General features: G+C 44.6%; 1 protein-coding gene across 1 annotated transcript; it reads right to left on the bottom strand.

The window, feature by feature from the left end:
* Positions 1–158: 158 nt before the first annotated feature.
* On the bottom strand, positions 159–25,575 carry CST7 (cystatin F). Its single transcript, XM_036245397.1, is given in 5 exon segments — positions 159–252; positions 1,030–1,146; positions 15,558–15,730; positions 25,379–25,464; positions 25,466–25,575. Coding segments are annotated over 5 exon segments (564 nt in total). The 3' UTR covers positions 159–174.

Raw genomic sequence — 25,575 nt, 5'->3', positions numbered from 1 at the left:
AGTCAGGGCACATGCCCAGGTTGTGGGCTCAGTCCCTAGTAGGGGGCATATAGGAGGCAGCCTATTGATGTAGCTCTCACATCGATGTTTCTATCTCTCTCTCTAAAAAACAAAATCAATAAAAACTTAAAAAAAAAAAGTGCCAGAAGCTGTAGTATTGCTGAGAGGCAGAAGTCAGTGACAATGCAGAACAGACACCTCGAACCTCTGGAGCCAGGGGATGACCCAGACTTCAGAGTAGCAGCTGAGAATCTGAAACAAAGAAGAGCACCCTAAGAATCATGCTACCTGTCACAAAGGCCACCCATCCTATAGAGGCTGTCCACCTGAAGCTCTGCAGTTTCCAGTGCTGTGGCCTGTGGGCTGTTCCTGTGGTTGCATGCCACGTGTCTGTGTGTGAATGTGTGTGTTTTTATTACTGACGAATTCCCTTCTTTCCCTGAGGGTCCTTATAAAAAAAATTAAAGAATAATTCAAGAACATATACTTTTGTCTGGCCAGTGTGGCTCACTGGTTAAGTTTCGACCCATGCACCAAGAGGTCGCAGGTTTGATTCCTGGTCAGGACACATGCCCAGGTTGTGGGCCAAATCCCCAGTAAGGGGCATGCGGGAGGCAGCCAATTGATAATATGTTTCTATCTCTCTCTCTCTCTCTCCCTTCCTCTCTCTCTAAATCCAATAAAGGGGGGAAGAATATATACTTTTGCCTATATTTACAAATTACTAAATTTTGCCACACTTGCTTTCTCCCTGTGTGTGTATATACATTTGTGAATTCTTTGAAAGGTCTCTTTCTGCTCTAACCTACCCCTGAATGTAGTTGTGCCTCTCTGAGGAGGGGGTCTCCCCTCTATGTCTGCCCATGTTTGTAGGGTCCTGTTGGATGCTAAGAGGCCTGGCCTCAAGAGTGAAATCTGGAGTTGTGGGAATAGAGAAGGGATGAAGGAGTGTTTCCCAAAGCCCTGGAGAGAGTGGGTGGGGCTAGGAAAGCAGTGAGGGGTCTGAGGAGATGAGACCCTTTTGCTTACCTGCTTTAAGGTGTAGTTGGTCTGGAAGTCACAGTTGTCCAAACTGGGGTGCTTGGTTTTCTTGCAAGTAGTTCTGCCAATTTTCACATCCAGCATGTATTTCAGCCCTTTCACTATCTAAAGAGAACAGAAGGCAGGGCCTGGGTTACTTGGTTCAGGTCAGGAGGGATGGTAGCTCTTCTCCCAGCAGAAAGTGGCTTTAAGATAGGTGGTGAAGATGCCCTGATGACTGGTCCATGCCCTCTGGAAAGGGAGTGAATGGTGGAGAGGAAATGTCAAACGTCTTTAAACCACTGTGGTGAGAAAGCCTGTGACTGACTGCATCCAGACCCCTCCATGTTCTTTCCTTTCTTTGTTCACTCATCTTTTCATTTCTGCCCAGGGACTTAGCTCTTGGTTCCAGGGATGAAAGGTGTGCTCTGTGTCCTGCCTTAGGACATCTCATTCCTGCCCCCAGACACTCCATCAGGCATCAGGAGAGTGACAGACTAGGGTTGCCCTGGGGTCAGGGCAGCCTCAGGGCAAAGATGAACTCCTGCTCCCCACCCCATGTCCTAACCACCCACTATCACCTGCCCTGTGAGGCCTTTACATGGGATGAGTGTAAATACGATGTCTGCTGGCTCTCCTCACCATTGGTGGAGGTATTTTATTTTTCAGTTTCAAAAATAGCCCTTCTTGAGTAAATGGAAGATGGTGGCAGGCAGGACTGGAGGGGAAGTGAGTGTGTGAGAGAGTGCGCTAGTGTGTGAGAGAGTGTGAGTAGACGTGAAGGTGGACAACCAAACCCAAGCAGTGCAGAGCCACTGAGCAGAAAGTTCCTGTGCGGTGGACGGGAGCAACCAACTACCACGGTAAGCGGCTCTTCAGGGTGCTTCTCCCTGGACCACGAGGAGGTCCCACCATTTTGGAAGATCCTGGGTCTTCCCTGGGAGGCAGTGGGAGAGGCTAGGGCCCAGCAACCTGAGCCGACCAGCACACCTGACACCATTGGATCAGTGGACACTCTGTGTCAACACAGACCTGTGCACAGTAGTAGAGCTCCCAAGGTGCTGGTCACGGAAGCGATGGACATCCAGGAGCCCAGCACCATCCCCCATAGTAGCAGCCTGATCAAGTCGAGATATACCCCCAGCAACAGAGGCTGGGGAGCAGATATCCATCCCCAGGCAACAGAAGCACAGACCAGCAGCAGAGACCCATTCCCAAAAACTACAGCAAAAGCTGAGCAGGACTAAAGCCCCACGGGGCAGCAGCACTCCCCAGGCACCAGTGGTGGGACCTGGGTCTCCACAGAAGGCTGTGAGGTCCAGCAGCTCACAAGTGCAGTGGAAAGACGGAGCCAGAGAGGGACTGGTGTGATCCATGGGACCTGCAGGGTGTGAGGGCACCAGAGAGGCCTGTGGGACACAGCAGGGACTGTGTGATCCACCTACCCATGGGACCTGCATGGTGCTGAAGCACCAGAGAGGCCTGTGTAACCCGACAGGCACTGTGCATTCCAGTTACCCACAGGACCTGTGGGGTGCTGAAGCACCAGATAGACCTGTGCGACCCAGCACCCCATAACATAGGCATAGAGCCGGGTCCTCAAAGGGACTGTGCAATCCAGTTACCTGCAGGACCTGCAGGGTGCAGAGGCACCAAAGAGACCTGTGCAATCCAGCTGCACACAAGATAGGCAAAAAGAATTTGAAAATGGAGGCAAAGTGAATAGAAGTTATGCAGACAATTTCTCAAGACCAAACGGGAATTACAACTAAAATAAAGACAAACCCTCATAGAAAAAACAGCAGGATAGGACCATATAATCAGGGGCACGGGTAGGATCTATGAAGGTGGAAGAAGGTGGCAGGCTAGGAGCTCGTGTACAGCAGCATTCTTACTTGTGAGCAGCGCCCTTGGGGAATAATGAGCAAGCTCGCTCCACAGCGCAGAGAGCTGGACAGAGTGCTAAAATAGCCACAGCCACTCACCTGGGGGCTACGGCAGAGGGAGGGCAGACTGCGCTGGAACTCTGTGAGGACAACCGGGATTTGGAGGGCAGTCAGAGTTTATTCTGAGTTGTGGCCACAAAGGACGGTGGCCACTGTGCTTCTTCCCTGAGCTGTGGGGAAAAGCAGCAGCCCCCATCCCCCCCCCCCCCCACACACACACATACACACAGTTCGGAGATTCAGCCTTTCCCAGGAGAGGCACAGAAATTTAAAGTGAGGCTCATTAACAACCAGTATCTATCCCATCCTCTGGAAATCCTCTTATGCAAAACACCAGGGCTACAGTCCAAGGCACTGAGTAACACACTACTAGCCACCAGGGAAAAGCTAGATAGGATAACTAAACCTTTCCTGGGCTTGCAAATCTACCAGGAAAGTAGGACTTGACAGTGGTGTTTAACATGGGCCCACACAAGCTCATCCAAAACCAGTAGATAGAGCCACAAACAAGAACACCAACACCTACAGGGAAAATTTGGCAGGCTCCAAAACCTACTGAAAAGGCCAAAATGGTGAAACAAAGAAACAAATCACAAATGATAGAACAAGAGAACTCTATCCAAGATGAGATAAATGAAATGCAGCTAAGCAAATTATCAGAGGTAGAGTTCAGAGCCATGATCTTGAGGAAGCTCAACAGTAGGAGTAAGGACATTATCACCATGAGTAAACATATAAAAACACTGAAAATCAACCAAGTGGAAATGAGGAATGACATAGCAGAAATTAAGAACACATTGGAAGAACTAACCAGCAGAGTAGAGGAAGCTGAGGACCACATCAGTGAATTAGAAGACAGGGTAGAAAAAACCAACCAATCAGAAAATCAAAAGAAAAAACAATTAAAAAACAGGAAGACAGCTTAAGAGAACTGTGGGACAACTGGAAGTGTATTAACATTTGTAACATACCAGTCCCCAAAGAGGAAGAAAATGGGAAAGGGTTAGAGAATATATTTGAAAAAACAGTGACAGAAAACTTTCCTAACTTGGTGAAGGAAGAAGACATTCAAGTTCAAGAAGCACAGAGAGCCCCAAGTAAGAAGAACCAAAACATACCCACAGCAAGATACATAGTAATTAAAATGTTAAAAATTAAAGACAGAGAATCCTAAAGGCATCAAGAGATAAGCAACAGGTTCCCTACAAAGGAAACCCCATACATCTCTAAGCTGACTTCTCAACATAAACACTACAGGCCAGAAGGGAGTGGCGTGAAGTAATCAAGGTCATGAAAAACAAGGATCTCAATCCAAGACTACTCTATACAGCAAGGCTATCATTCAAAATAGAATGTCAAATAAAGAGCTATCCAGTCCAAAAAAAAAAAAAAAGGCTAAGGGAATATATATATATATATATATATATATATATATATATATATATAAAATAAATTATTTATTTATTTTTTTGTTACAGATATTTTACCTTTTTTACCACATTGGCACCCCCCTCACCACCCCACCCCCGCCCCGTCCCCGGCTTAGTTGTCCATGTCCATTGGTCATGCATACATGCATATAAGTTCTGTGGTTTCTCTCTTCCCACCCCCCCACCCCCTCTTCTGAGGGATGTCAGTAGGTGCCCTACTTCCATGTTTCTGGGTCTACTGTACTCCTCAGAATGTTATGTTCATTATATTCCATATATAAGTGAGATCATGTGGTATTTGTCTTTTTCTGCTTGGCTTATTTCACTTAGGATAATACTTTCCAGTTCCCTCCATGTCCTCTCAAAGGATAAGAGATCTTTCTTTCTCACCGCTGCATAGTACTCCATTTTGTATATGTACCACAGCTTTTTTATCCATTTCTCTACAGATGGACACTTGGGCTGCTTCCAGATCTTAGCTATTGTAAATAATGTTGCTATGAATATGGGGGTATATATATTCTTCCTTATTGGTGTTTCAGGCTTCTTAGGGTATATTCCTAGAAGTGGGATCACTAGGTCAAGTGGAAGTTTAATTTTTAATTTTTTGAGATAACACCATAGTGTTTTCCACAGCAGCTGCACCAGTCTGCATTCCCACCAACAGTGTACTAGAGTCCCCTTTTCTCCACACCCTCGCCAACACTTGTTGTTTGATGATTTGTTAATGGCGGCCATTCTGACAGGTGTGAGGTGATACCTCATTGTTGTTTTAATTTGCATCTCTCTAATGATTAGTGATGTTGAGCATTTCCTCATATGTCTCTTGGCCATTTGTATGTCCTGTTTGGAGAGGTGTCTATTCAGCTCCTCTGCCCATTTTTTAATTGGGTTCTTTGTCTTCCTTTTGTGGAGTTGTATGAGCACTCTATATATATTGGAAATTAACCCCTTATCTGATACATCATTGGCAATGATGTTCTCCCATACACTGGTTGCCTTTCCATTTTGATGATTGTTTCTTTTGCTGTGCAGAAGCTTTTTAGTTTGATGTAGTCCCATGTGTTCATTTTTTCCTTTGTTTCTGTTGCCTTAGGTGAGGTATCAGTGAAAATTCTGCTCCATATGATGTCTGAAATTTTATTGCCTACATTTTCTTCTAGAATTTTTATGGATTCACGGGTCACATTTAAGTCTTTTATACATTTTGAGTTTATTTTTGTGTATGGTGTAAGTTGATGGTCTAGTTTCATTTTTTTTTTGCATGTAGCTGTCCAATTTTCCCAACACCATTTATTAAAGAGGCTGTCTTTACTCCACTGTATGCTCTTGCCACCTTTGTCAAATATTAATTGAGCGTATTGCCTTGGGTCCATTTCTGGGTTCTCTGTTCTGTTCCACTGGTCTATGTGCTTGTTCTTGTGCCAGTACCAGGCTGTTTTGGTTACAGTCGCTTTGTAGTATAACCTGATATCTGGTATTGTGATCCCACCTACTTTGTTCTTCTTTTTCAAGATTGCTGTGGCTATTCGGGGTCTTTTTTGGTTCCATATGAACTTTTGAAGTATTTGTTCTAGTCTATAAAATATGTCGTTGGTATTTTAATGGGGATTGCATTGAATCTATAGATTGCTTTGAGTAGTATGGACATTTTAATGATGTTAATTCTTCCAATCCATGAACAGGGTATGTGCTTCCACTTTTTTATATCTTCCTCTATTTCTTTTTTCAATGACCTGTCGTTTTCTGAAAATAGGTCCTTTATTTCTTTGGTTAAATTTATTCCTAGGTATCTTAATTTTTTTTGCTGCAATGGTAAATGGGATTGTTTTTTCAGTTTCTCTTTCTGTGAGTTCATCATTGGTGTACAATAATGCCGTCGATTTCTTGACGTTAATTTTGTATCCTGCTACTTTGCCAAATTCATTTATTAAGTCTAGATTTTTGATGGATTCTTTAGGGTTTTCTACGTATAATATCATGTCATCTGCAAATAATGACAGTTTTACTTCCTCCTTTCGAATTTGGATCCCTTTGATTTTTTCTTCATGTCTGATTGCTGTGGCTAAGACTTCCAGTACAATGTTAAATAAGAGTGGCGAAAGTGAACATCCCTGTCTTGTTCCTGTTCTTAAAGGAAATGTTTTCAGTTTCTGCCCAATGAGTATGATGTTGGCTGTAGGTCTTTCATATATGTCCTTTATTATGTCTAGATAGGATCCCACTAATCCTACATTGCTGAGCGTTTTTATCAGAAATGGATCTGGATTTTGCCGAATGCTTTTTTAGCATCTATTGATATGATCATGTGGTTTTTATTCTTCATTTTGTTTATGTGGTGTATCACGTTTATTGATTTGCGAATATTGTACCAGCCTTGCATCCCTGGAATGAATCTCACTTGGTCATGGTGAATAATTTTTTTGATGTATTTCTGGATCCGATTTGCTAATATTTTGTTCAGGATTTTGGCGTCTATGTTCATCAGGGATATTGGCCTGTAGTTTTCTTTCTTCGTAGTGTCTTTTTCTGGTTTAGGAATTAGAATTATGCTGGCCTCATAGAACATGTTTGGAAGTCTTCCTTCTTCTTGAATTTTTTGAAATTGGTTGAGGAGAATGGGTGATAGTTCTTTTTTGAATGTTCGGTAAAACTCCCCCGTGAAGCCATCCTGGCCTGGGCTTTTGTTTGCTGGGAGAGTCTTGATTACCTCTTCAGTTTCCTTAGTTGTTATTGGTCTGTTCAAGTTTTCTATCTCTTCTGGGTCGAGTTTTGGGAGACTGTGTGTTTCTAGAAATTTGTCCATTTCGTTTAGTTTGTCGAATTTGTTGCCATATAGTTGTTCATAGTAGTTGTTAACGATCTTTTGTATTTCTGTGGTGTTGGTTATTACTTCTCCTCTTTCATTTCTGATTTTGTGTATTTGGGTTCTCTCTCTTTGTTTCTTGGTGAGTCTACCTAAGGGTTCATCAATCTTGTTTATCTTTTTGAAAAACCAGCTCTTTGTTTCATTGATCCTTTGAATTGTTTTTTTTGGTCTCTATGTCATTTTTTTTCTGCTCTGATCTTTACTATTTCCTTCCTTCTACTTGCTCTGGGGTTTTCTTTTTGTTTGCTTTCTAATTCTTTAAGTTGTGAGGTTAGACAGTCAATTAGAAATTTTTCTTGTTTTTTGAGGTAGGCCTGTAGTGCTATGAACTTCCCTCTCAGAACTGCTTTCGCTGCATCCCATAGATTTTGTGTTGTTGTGTGTTCATTTTCATTGGTTTCCAGGAAGTTTTTAATTTCTTCCTTGATCTCCTCGGTGACCCATTCATTGTTTAATAACATGCTATTTAGCCTCCATGTGTTGAAATGTCTTTGCATGTTCTTATTGCAATTGATTTCTAGTTTCATGCCATTGTGATCTGAGAAGATGCTTGATATGATTTCAATCTTCTTGAACTTGTAGAGGTTTAGTTTGTGTCCTATCATGTGGTCTATCTTTGAGAATGTCCCATGTGCACTTGAGAAGAATGTGTATTCTGTAGTTTTGGGTTGTAATTCTCTGTAGATATCTATTAAACCCATTTGGTCTAGTGCTTCATTTAGAGTCTCTGTTTCCTTGCTAATTTTTTGCCTAGAATATCTATCCATTGCTGTCAATGGGGTGTTGAAGTCCCCTGCTATGGTTGTATTGTTGTCGATTTCTCCTTGGAAGTCCTCCAGAAGATTTTTAATATATTTTGGTGCTCCTATATTGGGTGCATATATGTTTATCAAGGTTATATCTTCCTGTTGGATAGATCCTTTAAATATTATGTAGTGGCAGTCTTTGTCTCTAGTTGTGGTCTTCATTTTGAAATCTATTTTATCAGATATGAGAATTGCTACCCCAGCTTTTTTTTGCTTTCCATTTGCTTGGAAAATTTTTTTCCATCCCTTCACTTTCAACCTATGTGAATCTTTTGTTGTGAGGTGGGTCTCTTGTAAACAACATATAGATGAGTCATGCTTCCTTTCCAATCAGCTACTCTGTGTCTTTTTATGGGAGCATTCAATCCATTTACATTTAAGGTGATTATTGATATGTACTTATTTATGGCCATTTTTGTTTAGTGTGGTTCTAATTTTCTTCCCATTTCTACTGCTAATTACAGCAGTCCTTTTAACATTTCTTGCAGTGCTGGTTTGGTGCTAATTTATTCCCTTAGCCTTTTTTTTTGGTCTGGGAAGCTCTTTATTTGATCTTTTATTTTGAATGATAGCCTTGCTGGATAGAGTAGTCTTGGATTCAGATTCTTGTTTTTCATGACTTTGATTACTTCATGCCATTCCCTTCTGGCCTGCAGTGTTTCTTGTGAGAAGTCAGCTGAGAGCCTTATGGGGTTTCCTTTGTAGGTACCCTGTTGCTTCTCTCTTGCTGCTTTTAGGATTCTCTCTTTGTCTTTAATTTGTGACATTTTAATTACTATGTGTCTTGGTGTGGGCCTGTTTGGGTTCTTCTTACTTGGGACTCTCTGTGCTTCTTGAACTTGAATGCCTTCTTCCTTCACCAAATTAGGGAAGTTTTCTGTCACTATTTTTTTTTAATATATTCTCTATCCCTTGCTCCTTTTCTTCTTCTTCGGGGACTCCTATGATGTGAAAATTATTACGTTTCCAGTTGTCCCATTGTTTTCTTAAGCTGTCTTCCTGTTTTTTAATAGTTTGAATTCTAGCTCTGTTAACATGCCTAATTGCTCCACATTGATCTCATCTTCAGTGGAGGTCTCTTGCTCTTTCATTTGGCTTCTGTTTCTGTGTTTCCCCATTTTGGCTATCACTGTGGGCTTTGGAGCCTGTCAAGTTTTCCCTGTGGGTGTTGGTGTTCTGCTGTTTGTGGCTCCCTCTCCTGTGTTTAGATGAGCAAGGGAGGACCCACATTAAGCACCACTGTCAAGTCTTACTTTTCTGGTTAAAGTTGCCAGACCAGGAAAGGTACTGTTATCCTCTCACTTTTTGCCTGGAGGCTAACAGTTGAGGTTACTTGATGAGTTTTGGGTTGTCAGTTGATTGAAAAGCTCTCTCAGGTGCTCAGCACAAGGGGATTTCCCGAGGGTGGGGCAGATGCTGGTTGTTAATGAGCTTCAATTAGCACTTCAATGGCCCACAGGGTGGGGTTGGATCTCCGAGGGAGGGGCTGCAGCCTCTTCTCAGAGGCCTGGAAGGAGCAATATGCCCACCGTCCTGCGTGGCTGCAACTCAGCAAAAGCTGTGAGTGCCCTCCAAATCCCGAGTGTCCCGACAGTTCCAGTCCAGTCTGCCCTCCCTCTGCCGGAGCCCAAGGTGAGTGGCTGTGGCTTCTTTAGCCTCTGTCTCGGCTCTGCGCTGTGGAGCTGCTTGGCAGTGTAACCCGAGGGCGCTGCTCCCAGCTAAGGTTGCTGCCAAGCTGCCGACCGTGGGCTCCCATCCCCAGTCTCGCGCCTTCGCAAGCCTACCAGGATGGAGTCAGTGTCCCTGGTTATATGGTCCTCGCAAGCTGCTTTTCTGTTAGTTTTTCCTGTTGATTTGTCTGTGTTATAGTTGTAATTCCAGTTTGGTTCTGGGAGACAGTCTGTGTAGCTTCCGTTCACTCCGCCGCCATTTTTCCTCTCCCGGGAATATATTAACACCAAACCAGAACTGCTAAAACGACTGCTATAATTAGTAGCAGAAATAGAAAGAAAAATAGAACCACACTAAACAAAAATGGTAATAAATAAATACATATCGATTATCACCTTAAATGTGAATGGTTTGAATGCTCTGATAAAAAGACACAGAGTAGTTAACTGGATAATAAAAAATGACTCACATATATGTTGTTCACAAGAGACCCACCTCACAACAAAAGACTCACATGGGTTGAAAGTGAAGGGATGGAAAAAAATCTTTCAAGCAAATGAAAAGGAAAAAATCCCTGGGGTAGCAATACTCATATGTGATCAAGTAAATTTCAAAATGAAGGCCTTAACTAGAGACAAAGAAGGCCATTACATTATATTGAAAGGATCTATCCAACCGGAAGATGGTAAACATATTTGCACCTAATACAGGAACACCAACATAAATTAAAAATATTCTGGATATTTTAAAGGAGAAATCAACAGCAATACGATCATAGCAGGGGACTTCAACACCCCGCTGACATCACTAGATAGATCTTCTAGACAAAAAATTAGCAAGGAAACACAATCTGTAAATGAAGCGCTAGATTAAATGGATTTAATAAATATCTACAGATATTTATTAAACTGCAGAATTCACATTCTTCTCAAGTGCACATGGAACAGTCTCAAAGATAGACCATATGTTAGTGCACAAACTAAGTCTCTAAAAGTTCAAGAAGATTGAAATCATATTAAGCATCTTCTCAGATCACAATGACGTGAAACTAGAAATCATTTGTGACAAGAACATGCAAATACATTTGAACACGTGGAGGCTAACTGGCATGTTATTGACCAAAGGATGGGTTACCAGGGAGATCAAGGAAGAAATTAAAAGCTTCCTGGAACCAATGAAAATGAACACACAACAACACAAAATCTATGGAATGCAGCAAAAACAGTTCTGAGAGGGAAGTTCGTAGCACTACAGCCCTACCTCAAGAAGCAAGAAAAAATTCTGATAGACTATCTAACCTCACAAGTTAAAGAACTAGAAAGGAAACAAAAAGAAAACCCCAGAGCAAGTAGAAGGAAGAAAATAGTAAAGATCAGAGCAGAAATAAAAGACATGGAGAAAAAAAAATTGAAAGGATTAATAAAACAACGAACTGTTTCTTTGAAAAGACAAACAAGATTGATGGACCCTTAGCTAGAGTCACCAGGAAACAAAGAGAGAGAACCTAAATACACAAAATCAGAAATGAAAGAGGAGAAATAATAACTGACATCACAGAAATACAAAAAATTGTTAACAAATGTTATGAACAATTATACAAATTGTACAATCTAAGTGAAATGGACAAATTTCTAGAAACGTACAGTCTCCCAAAACTGAATTGGGAAGAGATAGAAAACCGAACATTCAACGAAGAACTAATAACCATTCTCCTGAAACTATTTTTAAAAGTTCAAGAAGAAGTAAGATTTGCAAACTCCTTTTATGAGACCAGCATGATTCTAATTCCAAAACCAAAAAAAGACACTACCAGGAAAGAAAACTACAGGTCAATATCCCTGATGAACATAAATGCAAAATCCTGAAAAAAAATACGAGGAAATCGAATCCAGTAATACATTAAAAAAATTATTCACCATAACCAAGTGCGATTCATCTGAGGGATGCAATTCCAGTACAGTATCCACAAATCAATAAATGTGATACACCACATAAACAAAATGAAAGATAAAAATCATATGATCATATCAATAGACGCTGAAAAAGCATTCAACAAATTCCACCACCCATTTCTGATAAAAATGTTCAGCAATGTGGGAATAGAGGGATCATATCTCGACATAATAAAGGCCATATATGAAAGACCTACTGCCAACATCATACTCAATGGACAAAAACTAATAGCATTTCTCTTAACAGGAACAAGACAAGGATACCCACTTTTGACACTCTTATTTAACATAGTACTGGAAGTCTTAGCCACAGCAATCAGACAGGAAGAAAAAATAAAAGAAATCCAAATGGGAAAGGAGGAAGTGAAACTGTCATTATTCACAGATGACATTATAGGATACGTAGAAAACCCCAAACACTCCATCCAATGTTTCCTAGACTTAATAAATGAATTTGGCAAAGTAGCAGGATACAAATTTAACATCAAGAAATTGATGGCATTCTTATACACCAATGATGAACTCACAGAAAGAGAAACTAAAAAAAAATGTCATTTACCATCGTGGCAAAAAAAAATTAAGATACCTAGGAATAAGCTTAACTAAATAACTTAAAGAAATAAAGGACCTATTTTCAGAAAAAGACAGGTCATTGAAAAAAGAAATAGAGGAAGATATAAAAACATGGAAGCACATACCTTGTTCATGGATTGGAAGAATTAACATCATTAAAATGTCCATACTACCCAAAGCAATCTATAGATTCAATGCAATCCTCATCAAAATACCAATATACTTCACAGAACTAGAGCAAATACTTCAAAAGTTCATATGGAACCAAAAAAGACCTCAAATAGCCACAGCAATCTTAAAAAAGAAGAAGAAAGTAGAAGGGATCACATTACCAGATTTCAGGTTATACTACAAAGCCACTGTAATCAAAAACAGCCTGGTGCTGGCACAAGAATGGGCATATAGACCAGTGGAACAGAACAGAGAACCCAGAAATAGACCCAAGGCAATATGCTCAATTAATATTTGACAAAGGTGGCAAGAGCATAGAGTGGAGTAAAGACAGATTCTTTAATAAATGGTGTTGGGAACATTGGACAGCTACATGCCAAAAAATGAAACTAGACCATCAACTTACACCATACAGAAGAATAAACTCAAAATGGATAAAAGACTTAAATGTGATTCATGAATCCATAAAAATTTTAGAAGACACAGTAGGCAGGAAAATTTCCGACATCATACGCCGCAGAATTTTCACTGATACATCACCTAAGGCAACAAAAACAAAGGAGAAAATGAACACATGGAACTACATCAAACTCAATAGCTTCTGCACAGTAAAAGATACAATCATCAAAATGCAAAGGCAACCCAATGTCTGGGAGAGCATAATTGCCAATGATGTATCAGATCAGGGGTTAATTTCCAATATATATAATGTGCTCATACAACTCCACAAAAGGAAGACAAAGAACCCAATTAAAAAATGGGCAGAGGAGCTGAATAGACACCTCTCCAAACGGGACATGCAAATGGCCAAGAGACATATGAAGAAATGCTCAACATCACTAATCATCAGAGAGATGCAAATTGAAACAACAATGAGGTATCACCTCACACCTGTCAGAATGTCCGCCATCAATAAAATTATCAAACAACAAGTGTTGGCCAGGGTGTGGAGAAAAGGGAACTCTAGTACACTGCTGGTGGGAATGCAGACTGGAGCAGCCGCTATGGAAAACACTATGGTGTTACCTCAAAAAATTAAAAATTGAACTGCTATTTCACTCAGTAATCCCACTTCTAGGAATATACCCTAAGAAGCCTGAAACACTAATCAGAAAGAATATATGTACTCCCATGTTCGTAGCAGCACTATTTACAATAGCTAAGATCTGGAAACAGCCCAAATGTCCAGCAGTGGACAGATGTATAAAAAAGCAGTGGTACATATACACAGTGGAGTACATATACACAGCTGTAGGAAAGAAAGATCTCTTATCCTTTGAGAGGACATGGAGGGACCTGGGAAGTATTATCATAAGTGAAACAAGCCAAACAGAGAAAGACAACTATCATATGGTCTCACTTATTTGTGGAATATTATGAACATAACAGTGTGAGTAATGACGTAGTCCCAGAGACATGGAATTGTTTTACAGACTGACAGTCCACAGAAGAGGGGGTTGTGGGGGAAAGATAAACCACAGAACTTATATGCATATATGCATGAACAATGGACCTGGAAAACAAAGCTGGGGACAGGGCAGAGAGGGAGGGGAGGAGGGAATCAGTGGGGGAAAAAGTAACAAAAATAAATTAATTAATAAAAAAAAAATAGCCCTTCTTTGCTTGGATGTGTCAACAATCGGGTTCCTTGCCCTCATTTGTGGTTTCAGAGGCGTTGGAGATAAAATCGTCAATTTTCAGTCTTACCCCACCAAGTACCAAGTGTAATTATGTCCCCAACATCACTGAGGGGTATTGCATCCTCTTCCCCCAAAGGCCCTTGGGCACTAGGCTTTGGACATCTTGCACTTGTTATGGATCTGCAGGAGGCCACAGCCTTACATGGTCACTGCAGCTGTGTCCTTGGAGTGATGATACTTGGGCTATTTCTATAGAAAACCTTATAAAATACCCTCCCCACACTGGATTGCCTTCTATATGACACTTCTAATTATAAAAATACACTGGCTGGTGTGGCTTAGTTGGTTCGGTGTCATTCTGTGCACTGAAAGGTTGCTGGTTTATTTCAGTCAGGGCACCTACCTGGGTTACAGCTTGATTCCCTCCCGGTAGGCAGGAGGCAGCTGACTGATGTTTTACTCTCTCATTGATGTTTCTCCCTCTCCTTTCCTCTTTCTCTGAAAATCAATTTAAAAAATCTTAAAAAAAAAAAAAAATACACTGTTCTTAAAAGGTTTGCCATTGCCAAAAATAAAGAACATTATGAAAATCACCTATAATTCTGTGATCCAAAGGTAACCAGGTACTTATAGTATGTAAAAGCTATCAGCATCTTTTTTCCTTCCCTCAGCATCCATCTGTGTGGATTTTGTCCAAAGTCAGCCTCCATCTCGGAATTTTCTTTTGAATGGCTGCATAGTATCCCTGGTTTTAACAAAGGCAGAGATTGCTGGCCAGCCACCTCTTGATTGTGCCTTATCATTCTTCTACATCTCTTATCCCAAGCTGACCCTGTGTTTTCAGTACACAGATGAGTAAGACCTGGCTCTGCCCCGTATGGTCTCCTCTAAGAGGGAGATCACTGAGTCATCTGTGTGACAGTTTCACAGGGTGTGACACTAAGGTAAGGGTGGACAAGGAGGGGTTTGTGTGTGGAGAAGGGGGTGTATTTTGGGCAAAGCTTTGATGTGAAAGAAGTTTCCAGGTGGAGAATGTTAAAAGGTCCTTTGGGGCTGTGGCTCTGGTGAGGAGGTGATGTGGGGAGAGGGTGGGGCTAGGCAGGGACAGCTCTGGCAGGTGGTGCATTAGGCCCCTCCAAGGGGGCAGCATCTTCATTAGGTTGGTTCCTGTTGTATAGCTTCTGGTTTCTCCCCACCTCTGGTCTCCATTCCACTCCTGCCTTCCTCTGTGCTACTTTTGGTGGCTCCACCCAAGAGAAGCTGGTTTCAGTAAGAGATGGCTCCAGGACATTTTGCTCAACTCTGGTGACACTGGTTTGGCCTGCTTGTGGGCTATCGGTGGCTCCTGCTATCAGCCTCCTGGCCTCTCCTGTGTTCTAGATGGCCAGGGCACTGGACAGGTGGGCCTGATAGGATAGGCGCCTCTGTAGCCTGGCCTCCTAGCCTTGAGATGCTGGCTGCCAGAACCCTGACCCTCACCTGGACCAGGGCTCTGCTGACATGGGACTCCTTGTACAAGAAGATATCATTCGTGCAGTTGTTGAACCTTTCAGCGCTGTGTCTGGCTGCTTTGAGGACTCCTGGGTTGTTGGTCTCAATTGTTTTAGGAAATCCTGGCTTCACACCTAAGTTAAAGGTCTGAAAACAAATACCTGAAAGAGAAACACAGAACCAGACAAGAAGATTGCAGTTAGTTGGGCCCTTTGTCATTCCTCACACCTTGGGGTTCAGTTCTCTTCTCTGTTCCCAGTGTGGTCCCTAGCCCATCTAGTTCATTGCTCATCTACCCTCCCCTTACTTGTCCATCGTCCCTTCACCCATCCACCCTCTGTTCTCCTGTCCACCCTCCCTGGTCTGTCCTGCTCTCATCCAACAGTGTTATTCTTTTGCATCCCCATGGTTGTCCCATGCTGAAAGCTGAGGACCAGGTGAGGTGGGTGATATAATGATGGAAAAGGTATAGTTCCTGTCCCCTGTCCCTGCCCACATAGCCTCCTTCAGAATCCAGGGTTATTTCCAAAGTGTGTTAAAGAAAACCTGGACATGTGTGAAGGTGGCAGAGCCTCCGGACAGGATGCAGCCTCAGAGTGTTAGGAGAAGTCACTGCAGCTGGACTTTAAAGCCAACATCTGGCTCCAACTCCTCAGCATGTCTCCAAGTGGAACATGGGAAAGTGCCCAAAGGCTGCTCCTGTCTTCTTATTTGTAATGCTAATGCTATCCTCCATCTCAGGGATTCTTGTTAGAATCTACCCAGCTTCCAGGCCATGCTTCTAGGGGCCCCCATAGCACCTGGTACTCCTCATGTGCTGTCTCCTGCACTGTTTTGGGTACAAGTCTGAGGATAGGGCCAGACCTGGCTGAATTTATCACACAAAACTCTATGGAACTAGCATATAGTGGAGGGAGGAAGGCCTGGATTTCTTCCACCCTTCTATGCTTTTTCTGCCCTGAGGAGGCCCATATTTTGATAAAAGATGGGGGAAGCAACATGAGTGGCTTCCCCTACCATCAGATACCCTGCCTCTGACAGCTAGGCAGAACCGGGGACCCTGATACACCTCCTCTGCTCTCCACATTCTCTTCCAGCTCCCACAGCAGCAGAGCCCAGGTGAACCCAAGGCCCTTCCTTGAAGAAGAACTTGACTTCACTCCTTTGTTCAGCTCTCCATGGGCTGAGTGCTCTTCATCCTGAATGTGCAAGAGCATGGAAGCTTATGTTGACTGGAGCTCACATTACACAAATAAACAGGCAAGAAAAATATTAGAGCAGCGGGTGAGGAAAGGCAGAAGCTGTGTAGGGATCTGTTGGCAGGGATGCAGGGCTCGTCTAAGCCATCTCCACAGATCTAGATAGAGGGACTGAGAGCCAGTTGTGGGCCATGGGGCAGAGGTGTCCCAGGGCTCCGGGGACCAAGTGGCCAAAGCAAGGAGGGCATGGGGAGAAGTGCTGAGAGGTAAGGCTGGCCCAATGTGGGTGTGTGCTAATTAAGGTTATGAACACTGGATTTTATTATAAGGAAAATAGGAATGTAAAAAATCCACAGTCTATGTTAATTTGAGCAAGTAAATATAGCCTTTTCTGGTTGGTGGCCCATCGTGAATTTTTCAATTTTTCTACAATGGTCATGTACTAGATGTATACTAAAATAAAAGGTTAAAGCCCTGGCTGGTTTAGGTCAGTGGTTAGAACATCGGCCTGCGAACTGGAGAGTCCCGGGTTCGGTTCCTGCTAAGTGCATGTACCTCGGTTGAAGTTTGTCCCTGGCCCTGGTTGGGGTTGTGTGGGTGGCAACCACTTGCTGTGTCTCTCTAATATCCATGTCTCCCCCCCCATAAAAAAAAAAGAGAGAGCGAGAGAGAGAGAGAATAAAAGGTTAAATATTTTTAGGGAAAACCTAAATAGGGAGGGAGGGACTGTGCGAAGAGGAATTTTAGGTCTGTGAACTGCTTCTCTTTACTAACACTTTCCCCCAGATTTTCCTGAAATGTTAGCATGCCAGACATGATTGAGAGCTGAGCTGTCCCACAAGGCTGGCAATAGCCCAGTTAGCAATTTTATTTCATTAACTAAAATGGAGTATAAAGTTCAGCTTTTCGGTGGCCCAGCTGGTATCAGGTGTTCTGTAGCCACACGTGGCAGTGACTGCATCTAGGCTTGTGCAGACAGGGACTTGTGTCCTGCAGAGGCAGGTAGGTTTAGCATGCAGCAGAGGTGCTCAAGCAACAGGAAGTGGAGATGGGGTGTGAGGGCAGCAGCAACGCTAACCAGACAAGCTTCCGGCTTAGAGATTCCTGCTGCCCTGGGCTCCCCTACTTGTTCCATACAGATAGGCTCTGGCTAAGATTAGAGAGACTCATGTGTATTTGGGTTGTAGACATGTGCTATCTGAGAAGATAATGCTGGCAAAGATATGGGCTTTTGTGGGAGTCAGGGTACCAGGTGGTGCCCTGGATTGTGAAGAAATCAAAACTTTGGGAGGAAAACAGCAGTATAACAAAGCTTGGGAGCTTTAATAGAAGCATTATGCCAGGGGCTGAACTAGTATGTCACACTAGGGATAAGGAGTTCTCCACTCATGAGGACTGACAAACAGGAGATATGAGAAGTGCCTTTTACCTTGTACTATGGGTGGGATTAGATAGAGTCAGTGGGCTGAAGAGGCTGAGGGAATTGGAAACCTAAACCACTTGATTTGTGTCTAGCAGGATATTGCCCTGTGCAGCTGTGTGCTAGCTGTGGCCTGCCAGTAAGACTGTGCCCAAGAACCCAGGGAACAGAGCCCTTGTGGAGGAAAGGGGATAGGCTTTATAGCTGGGTGCAGGATCTTTGAAATAGACCATATAGCCAAAGGATGGAGTTGTTCAAGCATGTTGGAACATTTCTTAGAGAACTGGTGTGGGTTACACACTGGTCACAGCAGAGGGTGAGAAGAGGGTAGAAGCTCAGCTCAATGGGGAGGAGGCCTTGCCCAGGGTGCCAGTAATCTCATCGGCTTAAAGTGAGGGGTCCCAGAGGAGGCCATTTTCACTGCCACAGGTTCTAGGCAGTGGAACCTGAATGCCTGATTTGATGGCGTGCACAGGAGACCCCCACTGATTGAGAACTAGGTTGGCTGGGTACTCAGCTTGATGGTCCCATGCAACCCGCCTGCTGGGTCTCCTCTCCCCTATGGGTGATGCAGTGGAAGGAGGCTGAGAGTGGGGCAGAGAAGGTGTGAATCCATGTGAGTTCCATGACCCTGGGGGGCGTCCCGCTGCCTTCGGAGGACCCACACTGCCTTACCAAAGGGACCCTGCTTGGCCAGTTGGTCTTCCCCAGCAGGTTCCCTGGGACCAAAGGCAAAATGTTAAGATTAACCTTACGATTCCTCTGCAGGGCTTCCTATGCTTTAGCAGCCAAAAAGACCTGGCCCTTCCCAACAGAGGATTATGGCCATCTGTTGGTCCAAGGTTTTCCCAGAGCTTTGTCCTCCACAAGCAGCCCCTGAGATTCTCCTTTGCAATAATCCAGATTTCAGATGACATCCTCACAGAAGCTGAAGACTTCATTTGAAGTGTCTGAAGACTGAAGCCACAAAAGCTATTTCTGTCCCTTGAGCTTCGTGAGCTGGGTTGATGAGGTTGCATCAGGCTCCAAAACCTTCATTTCATTGGCTCCTCACGCAGCTCTGACTCAGGTGGTGCTGAGAGGTCTTCTGACATCCATGCATACTGATGCTAACATAATGGGGAGGACTGCTCCTGGGGTACCTGTGCTTACTGATCATAGGAAGACAGGTATGGATGTTCGTTTTAACAAAAAACTGTTTTGGAAAACAGTTTGGTTTCTACTCATCACTGAAGTCTACACAGCAAAAAAGAAAAGCCCCTTTCTTTTGAGTTTCCAGTTATTACATGGTCTCCCATCCCCCACTGTGGATTAATACATTTATTGCTTTTTCTGATTATAAGCTTTACCTGTTTTTGGTGGGAAATTTGAAAAATATAGAACAGTTTAACAAAAATGTTAGAAATAATTCTCAATATCTCCAAGGTAACCACTATTAACTTTTTTAAACAAAATGTATCATATTTAATTTTGCTGGAATTTAGCAGAATTAAAACAATAAAGTAAAATCAGGTGAGGCTGAACCTCAGATGAAGGCAATGTTAGTTCCCAAGTGATTTTGGTAAAGTTACAAAAAAGTTATGAAAAAATTGAAGTTGCTTTATTTTTATTTAACTTCATGTTTCCTAGAATGTTGATTTCAAGTCAGCACAGGAGTCATAGTCCTGCCTGCTATCCTCTGGATTGAGTGGGATCTATGGTTTGTGCAGGGAAGCTGAAGTCTAGGGTAGTAGGAGAGGCCTGCTCTGCAATCCCTTCTCATCCCTCTGCAGGGATGATGCTTTCATCCCCATTCTACAGGTAAGGAAACAGGCATCAGTGGAGTGCAGGGCACATTTAAATGAAGGTTTGACTAATTCTAAAGACCACCTTTCCTCATTCAAGAAGTATTTTTTGGCAGCTTCTGTGGGCAGTGCCAAGATGACTCTGAGACTAAGGAGTCCACAGTACAAGAAGGGAAGCAGTATACAGACCTGGCCGGGGCAGGTTTCAGGAAGGTGACTAACCTGCCCATAAAGAGCGCTGAGGGAGGGGAGGTCGGTGAGGAGACCAGTGAGAAAGCAGTAGTAGGAAATGACCTAAGTGAGGAGGAGAGAGAGCTGAATGTGGATGCAGAACTGACAGCACTTAGTAGGAGGCACTAAGTGTTGTCACTTATCTGGGGGTGGCACTATGAAGGCCTGAGTGACATGCACTGAAAGAACAATCGGGAGAAGCAGGTTGGTGAGAAGAGACAAAACATTCTTCTGTAAAGGAACAATGCTGGGGTGGGCACAGGCCACTCACAGTTGGAAAGAAGTGAAGTTCTTCCAAATGAGGGGTGATTCCTCCCTGACCTTCCCTAACTCCCAGGACAGTACAGAGAACACATTAAGGCCCAGGGATTATACATACAATGCTAGGCCTGGCCCTGGGGATCTGAGCTGCACACGGCCTTATCAACAGTCAGGTGGGAAGTAAGGTTAAATGCACCCAGAAAGGAGGAAAGATGAGAAAATTTGCTCCCCACTGTGGCTCTGACAGACCATCTCAGGAGCAGGACTCTCCACAAAGGATTCCGCTACTGCTCATAGAAAAGAAATTGCTCTTCGGTTTTGAAAGTAATGACTCAAATGGCAGGAGATTGATGGGCCGGGAGGTGCAGCTGAGGAAGGAGCACCATCCACCCAGCTGGGTCCCCTTCCTGAAGCTGCTGGGGAATATGGAGAGAACATCAGGATGACCAAGGGGCTGGGCTGGGTGCTGAGCAGAGTAAGATGTGCTAGAGACCCAGGTGCTGCCTCCAGGGCACACAGTTGTAACAATAGGAGCGGACAAACACAATGTGCAGATGTAAAATGCTGAAGGACTTGGAGGAGGACAGCTGAGTTCCAGCCCTTAGGGTATTAGGATGTAGCCAACTTTCTGCCCCTGGGTGTGGACTCCTGCAGTTAGTGTTTTCAGACAGCAGGCCCTGGAGAGCTGGCACTGGGACCCAACATGTGACTAGGAACAACCCTCTGCCTTTGCCTGTTAACAGCCTTGCTGCAGGAACTGGGATGACTAGGGATCCCCTCAATTTCCTGGCTGGGCCAGGCCTGCACTAGTGGATCCCTGGGCCATGGTCTTTACAGTCACCCTTAGTTCTCTCTAACCTTCCATGTAGCAAAGACATTTAGGGGTCTCTATTCTCCCTGGTGATCAAAATGGGAAGCAAGCTGAATTCAAGGGGACAGTCTGATGTTTATCACTTAAAAATGTAATTTTTCTATACAAATCACAAGTGATTCCTATACTCCAGCATCCTATTCCTGTGTCTGTTGCATCCCCACACCCCCTTCAAAACTGATACTAACCCTGGATTTGCTTTTAGCATGCCCATAGGCACTGCCCTGTCCTCTGTGAGTGGAAGATTTAATTTATATGCCTGCTGGTGTGTGTTGACTCTTTGGGAAAACAGCTAAGAGTTTCATTCAAATCCACAGGTGAACAGATGACACCACAGCTTGGGAACACTGTCAATAACCAGAATGTTAGTTGTAGCAACAATTAATTGTTCTAGGGAGATTAAAGAAGGTATAATCTGCCCTCGAATTACCATGAACATACAGGCAAATGTTCCATAAGAGGCATGGGACAAGGACTTTCTGACAAAGAACAGTTGGTAAAATAATACAGTAATGAATGTTTTTGGTAAACAACACTTAATTTACTTCTCTGAAAAACTAAGACAAGCTGGATGTATATCCAGTAGGGGGCCCCAGAACCTGGGACACTGGCCTCATGTCCACATCCTGAAGCCATATGGTGGACCAGACCCTTTGGAGAGAGCTCCTGTTCCCTTCGGCCTGTCCACCCTGTACACTATCCTGTAGATGGAGGAAAAGGAGGTACTCAGGGGAGGCTGGGGTTCCCCACCACCTTCCTCTTTCAAGAGTGTTTTACATGTGGCCTGAAGGTGGAGGGAACCCCCCAGCATGTAAAATCATCCCTGAGAAGAGAACCCCAGGGTGCCCAAGAGTCAAATACTGGCAGCTCATGTTGGTGTCCTCCCTGTGTGACCTGGGCATAGTTACCTCCAGGTGGTTGTTTGGGCTTCCTCCACCAGCATCATGGAGCCCTTGCTGTGAGCAGGGTGTTGAAACCCTTAGTGAGGCAGCCCCCATTGGCCTTCTGCTCCTGAAGCTCACAGACTGGAGGTCTGGGCCTAAGGACTGGGGTGATGGGTGGTAACTGTCAGGCTCAGGGGGGCTGGTGTCCACTCTCTGCCTACCTGGAGATGACATCCTGAGTCCTGCACTCCTCTGATCCTCTCATATTGACACCAAAATTCAGTGAGTCATTGCTCTCATTAATTTCATGGAGCTGCTCCCCATCCAGCAGTGTTCTGATGGCTCTGACTGACGAATAGACCCATTCTTTTGAAGGCACATGTGCTCCTCTGGCATAAACAGGATGCTTGCTGGTTAGTCCTGGCCTTAACCCACTGGGATATGTCCTGAGTTTGAATCTTACAGGCTTTGGAGCTTTAGCAAGCTGCTTAACCTCTCTGAGCCTCTTATGTCCTCATCTGTAAAATGGGATGATGGCACCAACCTCACAGGGTAGTGGTGAGGATATATAAGATGTTATAGATGAAGATCCTACCAATAAATGGTATGCAATAATGTATTATCGAGTATTATATCAAATATGCAATATGGCTACAGTGGGGTCTCTGAAGGTAAATTGGTGTCCTCCATTGGGAAAAAAAAAATCTCAAGATGCAGAGAGTGCGTCAGTAGTCCCCACGATCCCAGACAGAGCCTGCAGCAGTTCCCAGAAGCCCTCCTGAGGATGCGGGACATTGTGATCCCTCTTGCTGCAAATAGTCTCTGGGTGTGACAGTGCTCCCAGCCCTTGCTACTAGTAACCGAGGACTGATGTCACCTTGCAGGTGGAAGGAGTGATGGCTTCTGGACCTGTGCCCAAGTGGCCCTGATGTGAGAAAATAGGCCATTGCCAGCTTGGTTGGTGAGGAGGGCAGAGTGTGACATGGTGGCCCAGTGGAGCTTTCCAGGAGAACTAGCAGGTTGAGAAAGAAGGGCTTTTCATTTTTCTAAGTTCTGCAGGGCTAGGAGGCAGAGCTGCTGGGGGCTCTGCATTTAAGTTAGTGTAGTTTAGTTTTTAGGCTTAGGGAGAAGCCAGATGTCCAGATGGTGCCACCCTAAGGGTCCCTGTCACCCACTCCCCCCACCACAGGAAATCTCTGGAATCTGTTCTCAGAAGGTGAGGGGGAGGCTGTGGGAACCGTGGGGCTGGGTGGGATCAGGGTGGAGGAGAGAACCAGGTCTGGGGCTGAGTTCCTATCTCTGTTGCACTACCAGAGAGAGAAGACTTAAAGTCCCTCATTCTGAGGCCCTTATCTGTCAAGTGAAGGAAGCACTTGAAAGGATCGAAGCTGGGGTAGGATGGGGTGAGGTGGTACAGCATGGCGTCTGCCAGGACAAAACAGACTTAGGAGCAGGGCTAGGGTGGGTGGCTGCAAACACCCCAGGCTCAGTAAGCATGTCTTCTGTGTCCACCCATCAAGCCTCTCCAGGCCCAAGGGGGATGGAGTTATTTACCCGTTTCATGGGTCATGAGACTGATTCTTAGGGAGGCTTCAAGCTCCACAATTACTAGGCTCAGGGAATCTGTGTGTCCCAAGGTCTTCTGCCTGTGAGTGTGGACTCTGGACCCTTCATCGGAGACTTGGTGGCAGAGACCAGGTTTAGCAGGAGGGCTCAGGCTGCCTGAGAAGGGCTTCTGCAGGGAGAGGTAGGTGTAGCTATGGATGGGGGAGTGCACTGGACAGGGCTCTGTTCAGTACGAAACAGCAGCAGAGAGGCGACAATTCTGCTGGTGAAAGAGCACTAATAGTTGGCTAAAGATTCTCCATGCAATCCTGGTACTGTCCCTAGTTTGTTAGGGGATGAAGCTGGAGTGAGCAGAAAGAACTTAGCAAATAATTGCCAATACTATGAACAAATTCCAGTACAGTTGAGAAGACAGGTACCACATCCATCCAGGAGCCCCTTCACTAAGGATTGAGAAGGAATGCTCTTCTCTGGTCTGAGCATCCACTTTCTTCTCCTGTCTTGTTTCCTCCTATGGGCACTAGGAGGGCACAGGAAGACAATGACATCCAATTAGTACAGGCTGGAAAGGGGGGTCAGGGCTTTACTGTGTGAGCTAAGAGCAAAGCTCTAGGAGTGGGGAGAGAGAGGAGGCAGAATACCCCATAGTTCCTAAGTGCAGCAGCCACCTGAAACTGTCCAAAGGCCTGAGTCAGTATCACCAAGAGGGGTGTGACCCCTCCACAGACTGAGAGGCTTAGGGGCTGTCCTCTTGTTACTGGTCCTTCCTGAATACCCTCTACCTGGCCTCCTGTGGACAGGTGCCAGCCCCCTTCCAAAGAGGAAGGAGGGCAGAAACCAGCCACCCCCTGGACATTGCCCCTGCTCCCTAGGCAGTGATTATGTGACTTGAGCATCACTTCAGTCCTCCAGTACCAGCTTCCTCAATGGTTAAGGAGGAGGTCAGATAGGGACCCGGTAGATCTTCACCATCATCCATGGCCTATGATTCTGGTGCTGGGAAGGCATCTCCAACTCTACTAGTGTGTGTGTGTGTGTGTGTGTGTGTGTGTGTGTGTGTGTGTAGGCAGGTATCCACTGGCTATATGAATTTGGCAAGTCACCTACTCTAGCTATGCCTCAGTTTCCAGGAGCAAAGGCTCTCTCTTCCCCTGCTTCCTCTCAGCACTGACCTGGCAGGAAGGATAACATCAGGCCAGTGCTGATCATCAGGGTCCCTAAAACTAAGTCACAGGACAGCAGCCAGCAGGCAAAAATGATTAGCCATATGATGGAAACTGCCTAACCACACCCAAAGCTCTGTCCCCATAGAGGGGAGACCCTCCCTTGGATCCAGGAGCAGCTGAGAACAGAGGTCCCTCCCCTCATCCCGAGGAGGCACTCCAACCCCCATTCCTGAACCCCTGGAAGGCAGCTATCCCCAGAACTGGGCCCTTGGTGCCTCGCAGCCCCACCTTCTACTGGAGTTGCCCAATCTGGACTGTGCTTCTGGGACTCTGCATAGGAGGAGAAACTCATGGCATGCTGGCTCCCTCCAGCAATCTTGGATTTGTGCCTGATAGTGGCAGAACCTTGGGGAGACCCTCCACTTACCTGGGGACACATCCCGTGTGGTGCTTAATACGAAGCTGCAGAAAGCAAGCAGCGCCCAGGCCGGCAGCATGGCTTCACGGAAAAGGCGGTGCTGAGGAGAGTGGTGGTGGTGGTGGGGGACCCTGAAAACTGCCCCACCTGGGTGGGGGCTGCCTGCCTTGTTCTTGGGTGACGGTGGTGGTTTCTTGCTAAATCAT

Source organism: Molossus molossus, unplaced genomic scaffold, assembly GCF_014108415.1.
Source record: "Molossus molossus isolate mMolMol1 unplaced genomic scaffold, mMolMol1.p scaffold_m16_p_6, whole genome shotgun sequence".
NCBI lineage: Eukaryota > Metazoa > Chordata > Mammalia > Chiroptera > Molossidae > Molossus > Molossus molossus.
The sequence above is the reverse complement of the archived record's forward strand: the minus strand, read 5'-3'. Positions and strand labels throughout refer to the sequence as shown.